The sequence below is a fragment of the Canis lupus genome, chromosome 1 (assembly GCF_011100685.1).
Source record: "Canis lupus familiaris isolate Mischka breed German Shepherd chromosome 1, alternate assembly UU_Cfam_GSD_1.0, whole genome shotgun sequence".
NCBI classification, from domain to species: Eukaryota; Metazoa; Chordata; class Mammalia; order Carnivora; family Canidae; genus Canis; species Canis lupus.
The window spans coordinates 52,388,469-52,403,502 of record NC_049222.1 but is presented as its reverse complement, the minus strand read 5'-3'; the positions used below and the strand labels follow the sequence as shown (position 1 = coordinate 52,403,502).

The following is a 15,034-nucleotide window of genomic DNA, read 5'->3' as shown; positions in this document are numbered from 1 at the left end:
GATTAGGTATCCAACTCATTGATAAGCCTCTTACAACAATATTTTTAACAGATCAGATCTTAACAAACTCTTTGGATAAAAAAAAATCTTGTACGCAAAACTTTCTATCTCCGGTGGGCCTGGAAAACATTTGCTTACAAGTAATACTCCCCTAAAACTAAAGACCATTTTTTTTTTAATTTTTTTAATTTTATTTATTTATGATAGTCACACACGCAGAGAGAGAGAGAGAGAGAAAGAGAGAGAGAGGCAGAGACACAGGCAGAGGAAGAAGCAGGCTCCATGCACCGGGAGCCCGACGTGGGATTCGATCCCAGGTCTCCAGGATCACGCCCTGGGCCAAAGGCAGGCGCTAAACCGCTGTGCCACCCAGGGATCCCTAAAGACCATTTTCTAATCTGTTCTTCTGAATATTAGTTCTTTTTAAATGTTAAAATATATTACTTAAAGCTTTAGCATTTTAAGACATTGAGAAGGCTTATAATTTTTAAAATTGTTAAACTTTGAGAAAAACCACAGCTAAACAAAATTTATTATTTTCAGAATGTCTTGAATTCCTTTTTGGTATAAGTTCTATTGACATCCTAAGAAATTTAGTATAGCTCAGACCATAAAAACCCTATTAAATATGTGATACAAAGCAGGCCTTCATATGCCCTTACAGAGTGAAATAAAAAGGAAACTTCCAAACTAAAACCACAAAGACAAAAGTCATGAAACTGACCTCACTAAATTATCAGTTTAAAGTTCAAAGTCAGGGATCCCTGGGGTGCTCAGCAGTTTAGCGCCTGCCTTTGACCCAGGGCGTGATCCTGGAGACTCAGGATCAAGTCCCACATCAGGCTCCCTGCATGGAGCCTGCTTCTCCCTCTGCCTCTCTCTCTCTCATGAATAAATAAATAGAATCTTTTAAAAAAATTAAGTAACAAATAAAGTTCAAAGTCAACCGTAACAGTTTCTCTACCTAAAACTTCAAGATATGCTCAATATTATCAAATGCTACTGTTAAAAAACTCCCAACAGATTAACATATAATCTGAAACACTCTACAATTCAACTTAACAAAAAATATACCAACCGTCCTTAAAAAAAAAATCAATAATCTATCTTTATAGTTTTATGTGTAAACAATTAGATATGTAGATCTTACTTTTAATGTATTGTATTTTCACTTATAATTAAGATCATATGTAAGCAAAAATTAAGCCTTAACCTAGATAATGAAAAGGAGATTTTGTAGATTATTAAATTCTGATTTCATGTCTGTCCATTTGTTTCTATGAACAAAGGCAAAAGTAGTTTATATGAGGACTCTTGAAGACTTTTGATTAATTCTTTCAACACAATAAGGAAGCCACAAAAGTCAAAGGAGCAAAAGCCTAATAAAAGTAACTGCACTGACCCCTTTTTTCCTTATAACCCATCCCAAACAAATGCTAGCTCAACAGCCAATTTGCAGGAGACAACCTTGAGAAATAAGTAAAAAAAAAAAAAATAAAAAATAAAAAATAAAAAAAATCAACTATTTTATACTATATACTCAACTAGAAGCTATGACTAGCCAAATTCAGGAAACATAGATTGAAAGAGAACTTAAAACTCTTACTCTACCATTAACATAGATTATTATTATTATGAGACTGCAGGAAGTGACGAGTAATTATTATAAATCTGTTTTATTAAGGTGGCCAGGCTGGGATCCTTTTTGGCAAAAATATTTGAAAATGCATTTCTCCATCTTACAAATCTTTGACAACTGTCTTCATGATAGCTTACACCCAAGACATTACCTTTCAAGGCTACAATCATTCAAAATTAAAATTCATTTTAAAAACATCAAAAACTCAGAGTTATCTTCATATTAAGTATCTGGAGAAAGTCTCACTACAATTTTATATCACAACCCAAGTAAAGAGTTAAACAATCTAATCTAATCTGTTCATGTTTGTACTACACGACTAATACCCGTAACAGATAGACCTTGACAGTATTTGGAACTTATCTACCACTCAGGTAGATCCTATAAAAGAATTTCTGACAACTCAAAACTGAATAACTAGGCATATTTAGTGACAGAATTATTACTGACTCATTGAAACTTAACTCCTATTTACATCAGAGTTAACTTTATTCACATAGTGCTTTATAAGATCTCCATGAATTCAAACAAGTCCTTACTAACTCAACCAACCAAATTACCAGTTTGATGGCCTATGTGTAACTTTAATCTTCTTCATGCCTGTCACTTTATGCATGTATGATAAACTTACATAGTCTTAAATGATTTGATGTAATCTACTTTATCTTTCATTAAAGACTATGACTCCTTCAAAAGGAATTTTTTTTCATGTTCACGACCACAAGAGCCAGACTGAGTGCACTATCAGATGCCATATGTTTGTTATCTTTATTCTTCCAAACAATTTTATGAGGTGGGTCTTAGAATTTAACCAGCAAGGAAACATACTCTAAGAATTTAACAATCTGCTTAAAGCCAATGTGATAGTCTGGATTATTTTTCAGCAAGTAATTATTCCAGTCTCCTTCTTACTGTGGACTGAGTGACATATTGCACTTTCTTAATTTCACTGCTTCTGACATTTGGTGTAGGACAATCAGTTGTTGTGGAGGGCCTGCCCCTGTTCATTTTAACATGTTTAGCAACATCCCTGGCATTCACCTAGTAGATGCCACTAGTACCCCTACCCCTTGTAGCTTCGCCAACCCAGTATCTCTCCAGATACTACCAAATGTCTGAGAGGGGCAAAATCATCCACAATTGACAATCACTGGGCCAACAGAATGTTAGCAGATGAGAAGAGAGGCCTTACGTGTGCTTAAGCAATTTGGTTTCGCTCTGGTATTCCAGTGACCTACCATGAGAAGAGCATACTCCTAGTTGCTGCTGCTGCCCCTTTGGACTGAGCCTTGCAAGAACACAAAGATCTAAACCCACCTGCAGCTGGCCTAGGTCAAGTGAAGCTAAGCCCCATCAGCAGAATCTCAGCCACAATACAGTGAAGGCTAAAGAGCACAAAAACCAATGTTTGTTACTTTAAGCCAGTAAGTTTTAGAGTAACTTATTATGGAGTATTAAGACAGTTGTTGACAAATACACCAATATGGGAGTAAAGCCAAGATTCAAAACTAAGGCCTGTCTGGCTCAAAAACCCACTATTATTCAAGTATGTCCAAGAGTTTTCTCAACAGAATTAATATCTCAACCTCTAGGACGTGCTTGGACACAGCAGAGATGCAATAAAGTCTGCTTTATTAATAAATATAAATGCTAAATATCAATTTTGAAGAATTTTTCAGTTCATTTTCAATTCCCTTCCCATTCAAACATCATTAAGCCACTGATTAAAAAAATACTGTGAAGGACATTATACCACACTACTTCATTTCTCAAATACTAAAACTTTCTTCTCTTGTAAGTCCCAGAGCTATACACAACCAAGTCCAAAACAGTATCTCCAAATTAATACTTCTATAAAATAAGTTATGTGCAAATGCAAAGGACAAATTAAAAGTTTAGCAGTATTTGAAAAAGTGAAGCTTTCACATAGATATGTACAACAAATATTTATACCATATACAATGGTAAATGTAATGGTAAATACTACATACTATTCTAGGCAGTGAGAATACAAAGAGACACAAAATCCCCATCCTCATGGACCCTGCATTCTAGTTAACACTTATACAGTGTTATGGCATTTTTCAAGTGCTTTACGTGTATTAACTCACTTTTAACTCCTCATATACCTGTGAGAGACTATCTCCTTAGAAATGTAAGAAAATGGAGAACCATAAATGACCAGTAATTTGCCCAAAGTCACAAAATAAGTTGGTAGAGCCAGGCAGAGGTCTGGGTTGAGTCCACACTTTTGACTACTATGTCACATGCCCCTTCAAAGCTCTAATAATAATAAAAGCAGGGGCACCTGGGTGCCACAGTCAGTTGAGCTCTTGGTTTCAGCTAAGGTAGTAATCTCAGGGTTGTGAGATCCAGCCCTGCATCAGACTCCATGCTCAGTGCAAGCTGCTTCAGATCTTCTCTCCCTCTCCCCACCACGCATGCACACATATGTCTCTAAAATAAATATTAAATAATAAAAGCAGTTTTGAGTTAAATAGAATGAATTCACTCACAAAATCAAACCTACATGCAAATGGGGAAGGTGGAAGAGAAGCATATGAAATGATTTCTAAGATTCAGTAAGTGAAGAAAAGCAAGAATGCATCTTTGTTTCACTGTGCCCATTATCTAATTAATAATTCTGAAATAAATCTTTTCCCAGACTGCCAAAATCTGACAGACCCCTATGTTTTACTTTAATAGTATTTCATTTTTTCAAAAGGTGATGACATAAATATCCTAATATAGACCACAAAACAGTTACTACTCATTTGGTATATATTAATAACCACAAAGAAAAAATCTTAAATTCTCTAACACACTTTATTAACTTCTTTCTTTTTCTTTTTTGAGAGAGAGAGCGCACGCATACACATGTACACACACTGGGGGAGTAGGGGCAGAGGGAGACAGAGAGAGAGATATCTTAAGCAGACAAGGACAGAGGCAGGGCTCAATCTCAGGACTCTGAGATCATGACTTGAGCCAAAATTAAGAGTCGGACATTTAACCAACTAACCCACCCAGATACCCTAATTAACTTAATTCTTCTAACAGAATTCTTGTATAAAATATAACTTAAATTCCTGTAACAGAGTTAAAATTAAGGTATTAAAAAAAATTATCTGGAGAACCAGGATGGTTTTAAATCCCTATCACTCCTCTTATGAATTATAACTAAATTTCTCATTTAAAAAGCTTTGTTAAAATCGATATTGTTGGGTACCAAAAGTCACCCGCAACTCATCCACCAACCTGCCTATTTGGTATGCCCACACACTGACATTTGACTTCAAACTCAACACCTCTACATCAGAACTGCGGAATCCCCACCTTCTCAATGGGCTCCTGCCTTAGTCTTTTCTAGCTCAGCAACTAGTGATTCTGTTATTCAATGGATTAAAAACTTTGAGATATTCCTGGCTTTACCTCACACTCCATAACCAATATATCAGCAAATGCTACTGGCTCTAAATTAACAGTCTATGCAAGATCCAAGAATTTCTATGTCTTCTTGTTCAAGTTCCTCTTCTGCCCCCTAAGCTGGTGTCCCTGTTGTCACCATTGCTCACAGCAGCCAGAATGAATCTATTAAAAAACAACTGAGCCCATGTCACTCCTTGGCTCAAAATATCTGAATGGCTTCCCATTTCACTCAGAACAGTATCTGATATCCCTACTGGGGCCCACAACCCCTACATGATCTTGTATCTTCCCACACCTCCCAAGATACTCATGCCTCAGTCATCGCACATGCTGTTCACTCTGCCTGGAATGTTCTCCCTTCACATAATTTTCATGTCTTCCTCCTCATCACTTCAGTCATGTCTCTGCATTCCTTCTCTCTTAAGAGCTACTATTACCAAAAATACACAGTCATCATTTACATGCTTAGCCTACCTTAGTTTTTTCCATAGCACTGACTGCACCTAAAATAAATATTCATTTGTTTATTGCCAGTTTCTGCTACCACAATGTCTGCTCCCCAAAAGCAGAAGCATTGTTTAATCCAACACTATACCTACCTCCTGGAACAATGCTTAGCAAAAGAACCACCTGTTAGCCCTGCTTATTCTGATGATAAGTAAGAGCAGTGCTCCTCAAAATTTAACATGCATCAGAATCATCTACACGCAAATGGGTTGGAAGGCAGATTGCTAGGTCTTGCCCCTAGAGCTTCTGATTCAACTGGTCTAGAGTAGGGCTTGAAACTAACTGACAAGTTAGTTCGCAGAGGGCATGGATACTACAGTCTGAGACCACATTTTGAGATCCAGTGACCTAGACAATGGTACACCGCCAAACACCTGTCAGCAACAGGAGCGGACCATAGTAATGAAGCCCAACAGGTGGGAAAAAGACAGGAATACAGTGAAAATTTACCTCCTTCTGGACCCGCACTACAAAATCTATCCCTTCTGACTTAGAGGATTATATCAAACACGTCTTTGATTTAAAAAAAAAAAAAAAAAGTGTTATTTATTTGAGAGAGGGGGAGAGAGAAAGCAAGCACACATGACTGGGGGGGAAGGGTAGAGGGAGAAGCAGGCTCTCCACGGGGCAAGGAACCCAACAAGGGGCTCAATTCCAGGACACTGGGATCAAAACCTGAGCCAAAGGCAGCTGCTTAACCAACGGAGCCACCCAGGTACCCCTCAAACATGTCTTTTAAATAATGCAATACAAATATCACCTTCCCTGAACAGGATTTTTTCCAACGGGGTCCAGGCAGATCAAGGTTATATCCTCTAACAAGATCTGATGATCTTACATAATTCTATGTTAATGGCTAGTGCTAAAACTTTATCCTTTAAAGAAGCAGATGACAAGGTTGATATCATTTAGGAGATAATGAAACACCAAACAGCAGTAGACACCAACTGGGACAACTGCCCAAATCATAATTTCTCATCTCTAGGAAATCATTCCAATCCTCAAGGGTGAGACCAAAGTAATCTCGTCTAGGTTATGTTAGTTAACCCCCCATCTTTAGTCATGGTAGATTGGTCCAAAACACATGTGCTCTCCTAAGAATCTGAAGTTTGAAGATAGTCTGGGAGGCGCTGAAGCCAAATTATGTTAAAAGTAAAGGTCTCAAAGACAAAGTCCAAATTCCTAGTGCTGAGGTTCTCAGAGCTGCTCTGGGCCCTCTCTTACATGAGGTTTTGTTCTCCAGCCATTTCTTTAACCCTTTTATACCACATTATCTTCCAATAAACTCTTTGCCTACATTACCCAGAATTGTTTATACGTGTGCAACCAAAAGTACTTTCAAGGTAAATGTACTAGCCTTAAAGAAAATGGTATTAGAAATGCAACTTGTGAAATGTCAACGTGTTTTTCCATTAATCCAACTTAAGGTATTTATTTTCCATCTTTAGATAAGTATACTGTCCACCAAATCAATGAACCTTAGAATATAAATATACATTTGACCTTACAATACCAACTCCTTCTTGCAGAATAGTTTTGATTTCAGAATAATTCTCTGACCTAGCAAAATACCACCCGTTTGACTTTATTTATTCAAAAGGTCCTGGAGCCAATTATGTGCAAATATTATGCGTACTGGGAGTACATGGTAAACAACAATAACAAAAAGTTCTTAAGTACCTTGTATTCTGATGCAAAGAAATAAAAAATAATAATTTTAAAAATACCAAATAGCAAGTGCTCCTCAGAAAAAAAAGAGAGACTTAGTGTGAAACAATGAGTAACCAGATGGTTTTAGATAAAATAGTGAGGGGAGGCTTCTGAGTGACATCTGAGCTAAAAAATCTTAATCACAAAAAGAAGCCAGCCAGTATATAACTAACATAAATGTACTTAGGCTGGGAATAGACCTGACTTGTTCTAATAGTCAATGTGACTACAGTGCTACAGCATATTGAGGAAGAGGGAAAATCACTTAAGATGAGGTCAGAGAGATAGAAAGAACTATATGACATAGGGCTTTGTAACAAACACAAAGAGTTTGGAGCTAATTATAAATTAAGCGGTATAGGACAAGGAGGCTACTTGAAACATGATGTTTATGAAGAATAGGCAAGAAACAAGAATGAAAAAGACAAAATAAAAAAATTATGAACAGTGGTTATCATAAAAATTGTGGAACTGAAAGGAAGCTTAGCTGTCACATAGTTCAACTTCTCCTTTTACTGAAAGGATGACATGGCCCAGGTTGTGCCTTTTCTGAGGTCAGATTAAAGATGTGTAGAGAATTGTATTTGGTGCCCTCTGCAACATTCAGGCCAAAGCTCTTTCTATAATTCTGGCCTCGATTTGAAATCTAAAACCAAGTCTTTAACATATGCATTTCCAAAAGTGACATCGCAGCAACTAAATGAAAACATAACTAAAAAAAATTTTTTTAAATTGTCCACACCAAATTAATCACACCTTTAGTCCCTCACATGCCATTCTTTTCAAAGCTGCTGACAATGCTTAAGTATTTATCACCAGATACATCCCTTCCCAAAGTAGGTGAAGCAGAAAAAAAAAATTGAATAAAACAACAAAATATACTTACATCTGGATATTCTTTTACAGGCACATAAAGTTTCTCTTGTAACTGAACAATAGGTCCCACAGCATCAGGCAATTCTGCACTCCTTTTCTCTGTACTGCCATTTAATGTGTCATTGTACATGTCTTTCCGTACTCTGCTAATTTCTGTTAAAAGTAAAAATTTTAAATGTGTTAGACAAAAAAATATTCCGCCTAGTGAAGGAAAAAAAATAAAAAGAAGGTAGGGGAGGGTTTCATTGATAAAGTGTTAAAACTCAAAGAGTAAAGAACTGTTAACCTATTCTATTATTCCCTCGATTAAGTCTATGTTTAACAGGACTATAGCCTTAATTAATTTCTACCAGAAATCAAATTTACATCAACCAAATAATATTTTTTAAAAGATTTTTTTTATTTGAGAGAATAAACACATGTAAACTGGGGGAAAGGGGGCAGGCAGAGGGAGAAGAGTCCCAGACAGCCTCTGCCCTGAGCACAGAGCCCAATGGAGTCTGATCTCACAACCCTGAGATTGACCTGAGCTGACCAAAAGTCAGACATTTCCTGACTGCGTCATCCAGGGGCCGCTATATTTTAAGTTGACTGCAGAGCCGAAGCTCTTACCCTCTATGATATATATACCTGTCATTTCACCTAATTTCTCCATGTTTAAATGAGGCCAGTCATTCCAATAAGAGCCTTAGTCAAATAAGAAGGCCTATCAGACAAAACTAATAACAAAGGCTCTTCTAAACTTCAGAACTAATCTGAATGAGATTTAAGCTGGTTTACTTCCTTGGCTATTTTAGATATCTTTGGAATATCCGAACAGATGTCCAATAGATACACGGATTTTTAAGTTCAGCAGAAGTCTGAGTCTGATATACAAATATGTTAGTCAAAGCTATAGGAACAGAAGAGATGTCTTAGGACAGAAGGAAAGACTGAATGGATCCTAGAAAAAGCAACATTAAAGGAATAAAGCAAAGAAGATCCAAATCAAGAAGAAATGAAGGTGGATAACAAAAGCAGGGAAGAGAGAGGTGTCAAAGAAGCTTAAGAATGACAGACCCAAGAGCAGGGTAATCAACAATGTCAAATACCACAGAAGTATGGTAAAGTAAAGAGCAAAAGAGAGGTACCTTGGAGTTGACCCCTAAGCCTCTGGGGATCAGAGAAGTTTCAAGGAAAAGATGGTTAACAGAGACCAAACTACATCAGGTCAATGAATGAAATATAAGAAAAGCAGAATTACCTAAAGTCAACGACCTTTTAAAAAAATTATTAGGACAGTTCCCAGGTATAAATATACTTTTAAGAAAAAATACAAGAGAGAAATCCGGTGAATCAAGACTTGCACAAAAAAATTGATTAATTTTCAAGAAATCTTTATTAAGCTTCCACAACGTGTTATGGGACAGACCTCTGCCCATTAGAACATACTATACTGTCTAATAAGGATTGTCACTAACTAAATTAGCTGAATGTCTCTGCAACGGTCTCTCCATGCTACACATTACATCCTCCTTGGAAGAGGCTTGTATCCATTAATATTTAAAAGTAAAATGCCTTTTATTTTTAAAATTTGTTTTATATGCCTTCCAAACATGGAATTTCAATCTACTGCTATTAAGGAACTATGAAATATGAATGCACACTTTAATTTTCTTAACTATGTATATAATCACTTTACTAAATAAAACTCAACACAGCAAAAAAGTCATGATCAAACGTGTTCTTACCCAGATAGTCTTAAATCAGTGAAAATACTGTATTACAATACATTTTCTGCTTCAATGATGGCAATATTCATTTTACAACAAATCTTACCTCTTAAATAACAATTTGCTTGTCAAAGCTTACCAAACGTGCACCTCTGAATAGCAAGAGCAATTTTTAAGAAATCAAAAGAAGGTACCTTGGATTTAACTACATCATAAAGGCAAGACTTTATTCCTTAAGTTCTTTTTAATACTTCTAGTTTCATTATGAAATCTTGCCTAAAAATGTCCAGTATCAAACTAGTGTTTATTTTAAATTAGCATGTGACAGCAATTCTCCAATCACGTTTTCAACCATTAAGTAATAAGCTAAACATAAAAAACTGTTTACATAATTACAGCAAGTAATTAATCAAAGGACATTAGGGAAATTTAATTAAAATCATGCATATATCCTTTAGTCCAGGTAGCTATATAAAAGGACTTTCAATATTAATTTAGTACATTTAAATTTCCTCTTCAGAAACTGTCTAATTCTTGTTATGGCATTAAGAACGCTGATATAAAAATCCTAACAGTAACGTAAGGGAAAACTATAGATAAAATGTGCGTATAAATGTTAACACAAACATCCTAAATAGGCACCAGCATATCAAATAATGCACCAAGGCAGTGGAATTTATACCATGAATGCAAGAAGAGTCCAATATTTAAAAATCTATAACCACAGTAATACAAAAGACTAAAAAGGAAAACAACATGTATCCAGGTAAACAAATGTATCAAACTTAGAAAAACCAAGAGAATCAAGTAAAAGGAAATCCAGATTAGATGACTAAATTAAAAAATACATAAATATTACAATAAATGACCTTCACATCTAAATGGTTAATGATAAAATAGAAGATATATTTACCATTTAAACTACATTTCTCTAAATATTTGTGTGATTCTCTAATTAATAGCTGGAAGTTCTGTGAGATTCTGCTACCCACTATGTCCCCAGCTCCTAGGACAGTGCCTTGAACACAGTGGGCCCTCTGTTAATACTCAGTGGGATGGGCAGGTGGGTGGTCAATGAGCACATTTAAGTTAAACAAGTCATGATTTCAAGCTTTCAAAGAAGTTAGTTTCATATATGCATATAAACAAAGAGATACCCTAAAGTAGAACACTAAGAGGTATGGCTTAGAGATGGTAGTAGCACAAAGCAGGACTCTGCCAAAGGTTGTTAAGGTCAAGAGACCAGTCAAAAGGAAAAAAACTCTGACCTTTATTTTCTAATGACAGAGTGTATGTGAGGCAAAGGTATAAACAATGTAATTATAAATTCTACTTTTCTTAAGATAAAAAGTCTTCCTACCATGTTTCTTTCAATTTCAGATGTATTACTCAGTGTAATAATAGGACACAAATTAAGCAACACAATATTGATATGAATGAAAAGATGACTAAGTCCCAGTTCTCAAGGATCTTACAATCTTACCCTCCGTGGGAGTCTAAGCAGCTGAGTACTACCTTTATCAACAGCACCTTTCTAAAAGCCAGGAAATCACCAGCATTTCTTGGCATGTTATTTACAACACTCAAGTTAAAGCAAGTTCTGGGGCACCTGGCTGGATCAGCTGGTAGAGCGTGCAGCTCTTGATCTCAGGGTTTTAAATTAAGCCCTTGTTGGGTATACAGATTACTTAAAAAATAAATCTTAAAAAAAAAAAAAAAAAAGTTCTGATTCCAGTTCTAACAGTAACTGTTTATGTGATTTTAGATAAGTCTCTTACTTAACCTCTCAGCACCTGTACCTTACATAATTAGAGGTTGCTTATTGAATGACTTAACTAAATCCATTGTTTTCCAACCTTAGTAAGCAAGGACCCCATTTATTATTTTCTCCCCTAACCCCACATTTTAAAAAGTCTTGTCGCCAAAGCTTTTAGTACATCTGTCCTGGCAATCAGGTTTTTGTTAATGTTATCCATTAAGTTGTTCTAATAAACGTGGACAAAATATTACAGAAACATGTCATGTGTATGGGTAGTGCTAATTCCTTTATAAGTGCTGGGTTTACAGGTGTTTATGAAACACAGAAGGGCTTCATAATTAATACATTTTATACAGCTGACCCCTAAACAACACAGTTGGTATTACACAGGTCCACTTATAATAACCCAGCTAGTTTTTTCGATAAACACAGTAAGTACAGTCAAAATATTTTTCTCTTCCTTAAAATTTTATTAACATTTTTTTCTATGGATAACTTTTATTGTAAGAATACAAAATATAACACATATGGCATACAAAATATGTGTTAATCGACTGGTTTTTATTATTGATAAGGCTTGGGGAATCAAAAGTTATACATGGACTTCCAACCATGATGGGAATCAGTGCCCCAACTTCCTGTGACGTTCAAGAGGCAACTGTATAAACTTTTGTTGTATTGAACATTGCATGATAATGCTCAAATATCTCATTTCCAAACTACCTTCATTAATCTACAACAGTGGTTCAGGACTAAAAGTTCAGAACCACTTCTTTAATCACCTAGTATGAAAACTCCCATTACACTAACACAAAAAATCCCCAGTATCAGAACAACTTGTTTTAGACATATCTGAAGCTATTCAAGTTTACAAGAATCAAAACCAATCCTAAAATTTCTCCCAATTGCCCCCCACTCAACATTCCAAAGCTTATAACATAGATGCAATGCCTTGTTCCTAGACAGCCTTAAAAATACAACAATTTCGTAAGTATCCTCTTCTCTGAGCTATTTAATAACATGGTTTTTATACCCTCTCACTCATTTAGACCCACTCCATTTATCTATGCCCTTTAAAATGGAAAATCCTGTATCACACACTTCCTTCCCTGACAACTGATGAGAATGTAAACAGGCTGCTTACCTCCAGTCCCAAACACCCCAAGGCCACAGTGTGTCTGAGAACACCTTTTCTTCTTCAACAAGCACATCACCCAGATCAGGCTCAAATGTTGGTGGTGCTAAACCAAGCTTCCACCATTTCATACTTCCACAACTATTTGTTTAGACACCAATACAGTAGGCGATTTCAAGTTTTCCCTGGTTGTTTTCTACTAGACAAATCCCTTCAGACTGTTAATCTATTAGTTGACATCCTTTAGGGATGACTATTCTGAGTCAAGGATCTAACTAACTAAAATTTCATAGCACACACATTTCTGCAGCTTGCATACTTGATCAATGACCTGACATCTCAAGCCACAGTAGGACCTGAATCTCCCTTGGGATCCATAGTTTCATCAGGAAATAATGTGTTTGGGATTCTAAAGGTTGCACCTTCAAGTTTAGAATAAAAAGCTTCCAGCTTTTGGGAGTATTCACCTTCCAGCATTCGGGGTACTCTCATTTTCCGTATTTTCTAGAACTGATATTTGATAATGACAGTTTTTCAAATTTCAATATCCTGAAAACTACTTTTATTTAAGCATGAAAATTGTTTTAGTCATACTACTGTCTCCTTACATTTCTCTGCTTTAAAGATCTTGATTCTTCCCTTTTCCAAACTAAAAGTCAATTATCAATGAATTCTCCTCCTCAGAGGGAAAATGGTCACTGTTCTATATGATCTGTTAATGTTACATCACCTTTTTCCTTTCCCTAATTCACCTAACTCACCAAAAACAAAAAGCTTTGCTTTAATATCCTTCTTAACATTTTATAAGGTTCAGCTTACTTTTGCCTCTGGCTTCTTTATCACCACTACTCATTTAGAATACCTGAATTACTGTATGTGCATCCCACCCTCTAGTACTTTAAAATTTGCACATTCTTAAAAAAATCTGAATTACTAGATTAATATATCAACCTCTCTGTGGGAAAGTAAAATGTCAGAAATAAGAACAACATGAAGAACTATTAGAGAATAGAAAAATAAAGGCTGAGAAATCTAAATTATAAAATTAAGCAGTTATTTACCAAGAAAGACAGATAGATAATAACTATGTATAAATTCAATGCTGCAATGTCGGAAGACAAAAACTAGAATGTAACCCTATTTTACTAACTGGTTTAGAATTTTTTCAACAATCTTAAACCAAGAAAATAAAAATTAGGCAATGAAATATGAAAAATATTTACTGGCTCAGTAGTACACAAAAGCTATTAATGATATACAAATAATAAAAATAAAATGCATGAAAGATTTATTTTCAGGATTTTAACAGTACAAATTAAAAGACAACTTGTTAAAACACTGAAAACATTTCAGACAAAACTCATCTTATACCCAGTGTTGTGATAGCTAATTCCAATTGTTCAACTGGCTCACTACTCATATCATATACATTTTATCTTGACATCTATTTGCTTTTTGAGTCTTACATTTAAAATCCATCAAAAAATTATCATTAAAACACAGCTAGACCTAAAATATAGAACGAAATGAAAATGTTAGTGCATCTTAAAATTGTTTTCCATTAATTTAATCATTAAATAAAAACCATTTATAACAATATATGCGTTGATGTACACAGTAAAAATTTTGGAAGTTAAAATGACAACTTTCATCACTTCAATTGAACTTTAAATAGGCTCTATTATTCCCTCACTATCTGCTGGATACTAATCTGGCAAAGGAACATAAAAAGCAAAGGAAGATTTTATTTTAGGTCTTAATTAACAAATTACCAGTCTCCAGTTACATGAAACATACCAAATCTTAAAAGAGTAGTATTAAGAGTCTATTTATAACCAAACACCACTTTAGGTGTTGGCTGTTATGTACTTAGAGGGAACAAAGATCTCTTCTGTAAAAAGTAACCTCTAATTCAGGTTTTACTAAATACAGGAAAGTTTTAAAGCTATTTTGAGAAGAGCAAAAATAATATAACTTCACTGTACTTATTTTAAAAAACCACACCTACAAGGTACTGTACTTATTTTTAAAAGCCACACCTACAAGGTATAGAAAACACAGGTTAATAGAGACTATGCCACACTTAGTAAAATGTGTTTTGCTTACTTGAATAAACAAATAAATCAGATTTAATTTTGAGGCAACTGCTTGAAAACTGGCAAAAAATAATAATAAAATAAAATAAAATAAATAAAATAAAATAATAAAATAAAATAAAATAAAATAAAATAAAATAAAATAAAATAAAATAAAATAAAATAAAATAA

The 15,034-nt window shown here is 35.0% G+C and overlaps 1 protein-coding gene across 1 annotated transcript in view; it reads right to left on the bottom strand.

Moving 5' to 3' along the window:
- Positions 1–15,034, bottom strand: part of QKI (QKI, KH domain containing RNA binding) — a 155,180-nt gene that overhangs the window by 108,033 nt on the left and 32,113 nt on the right. The window contains 1 exon segment of the mRNA NM_001003021.2: positions 8,172–8,314. Within this exon segment, the coding sequence (NP_001003021.1) occupies positions 8,172–8,314 (143 nt within the window).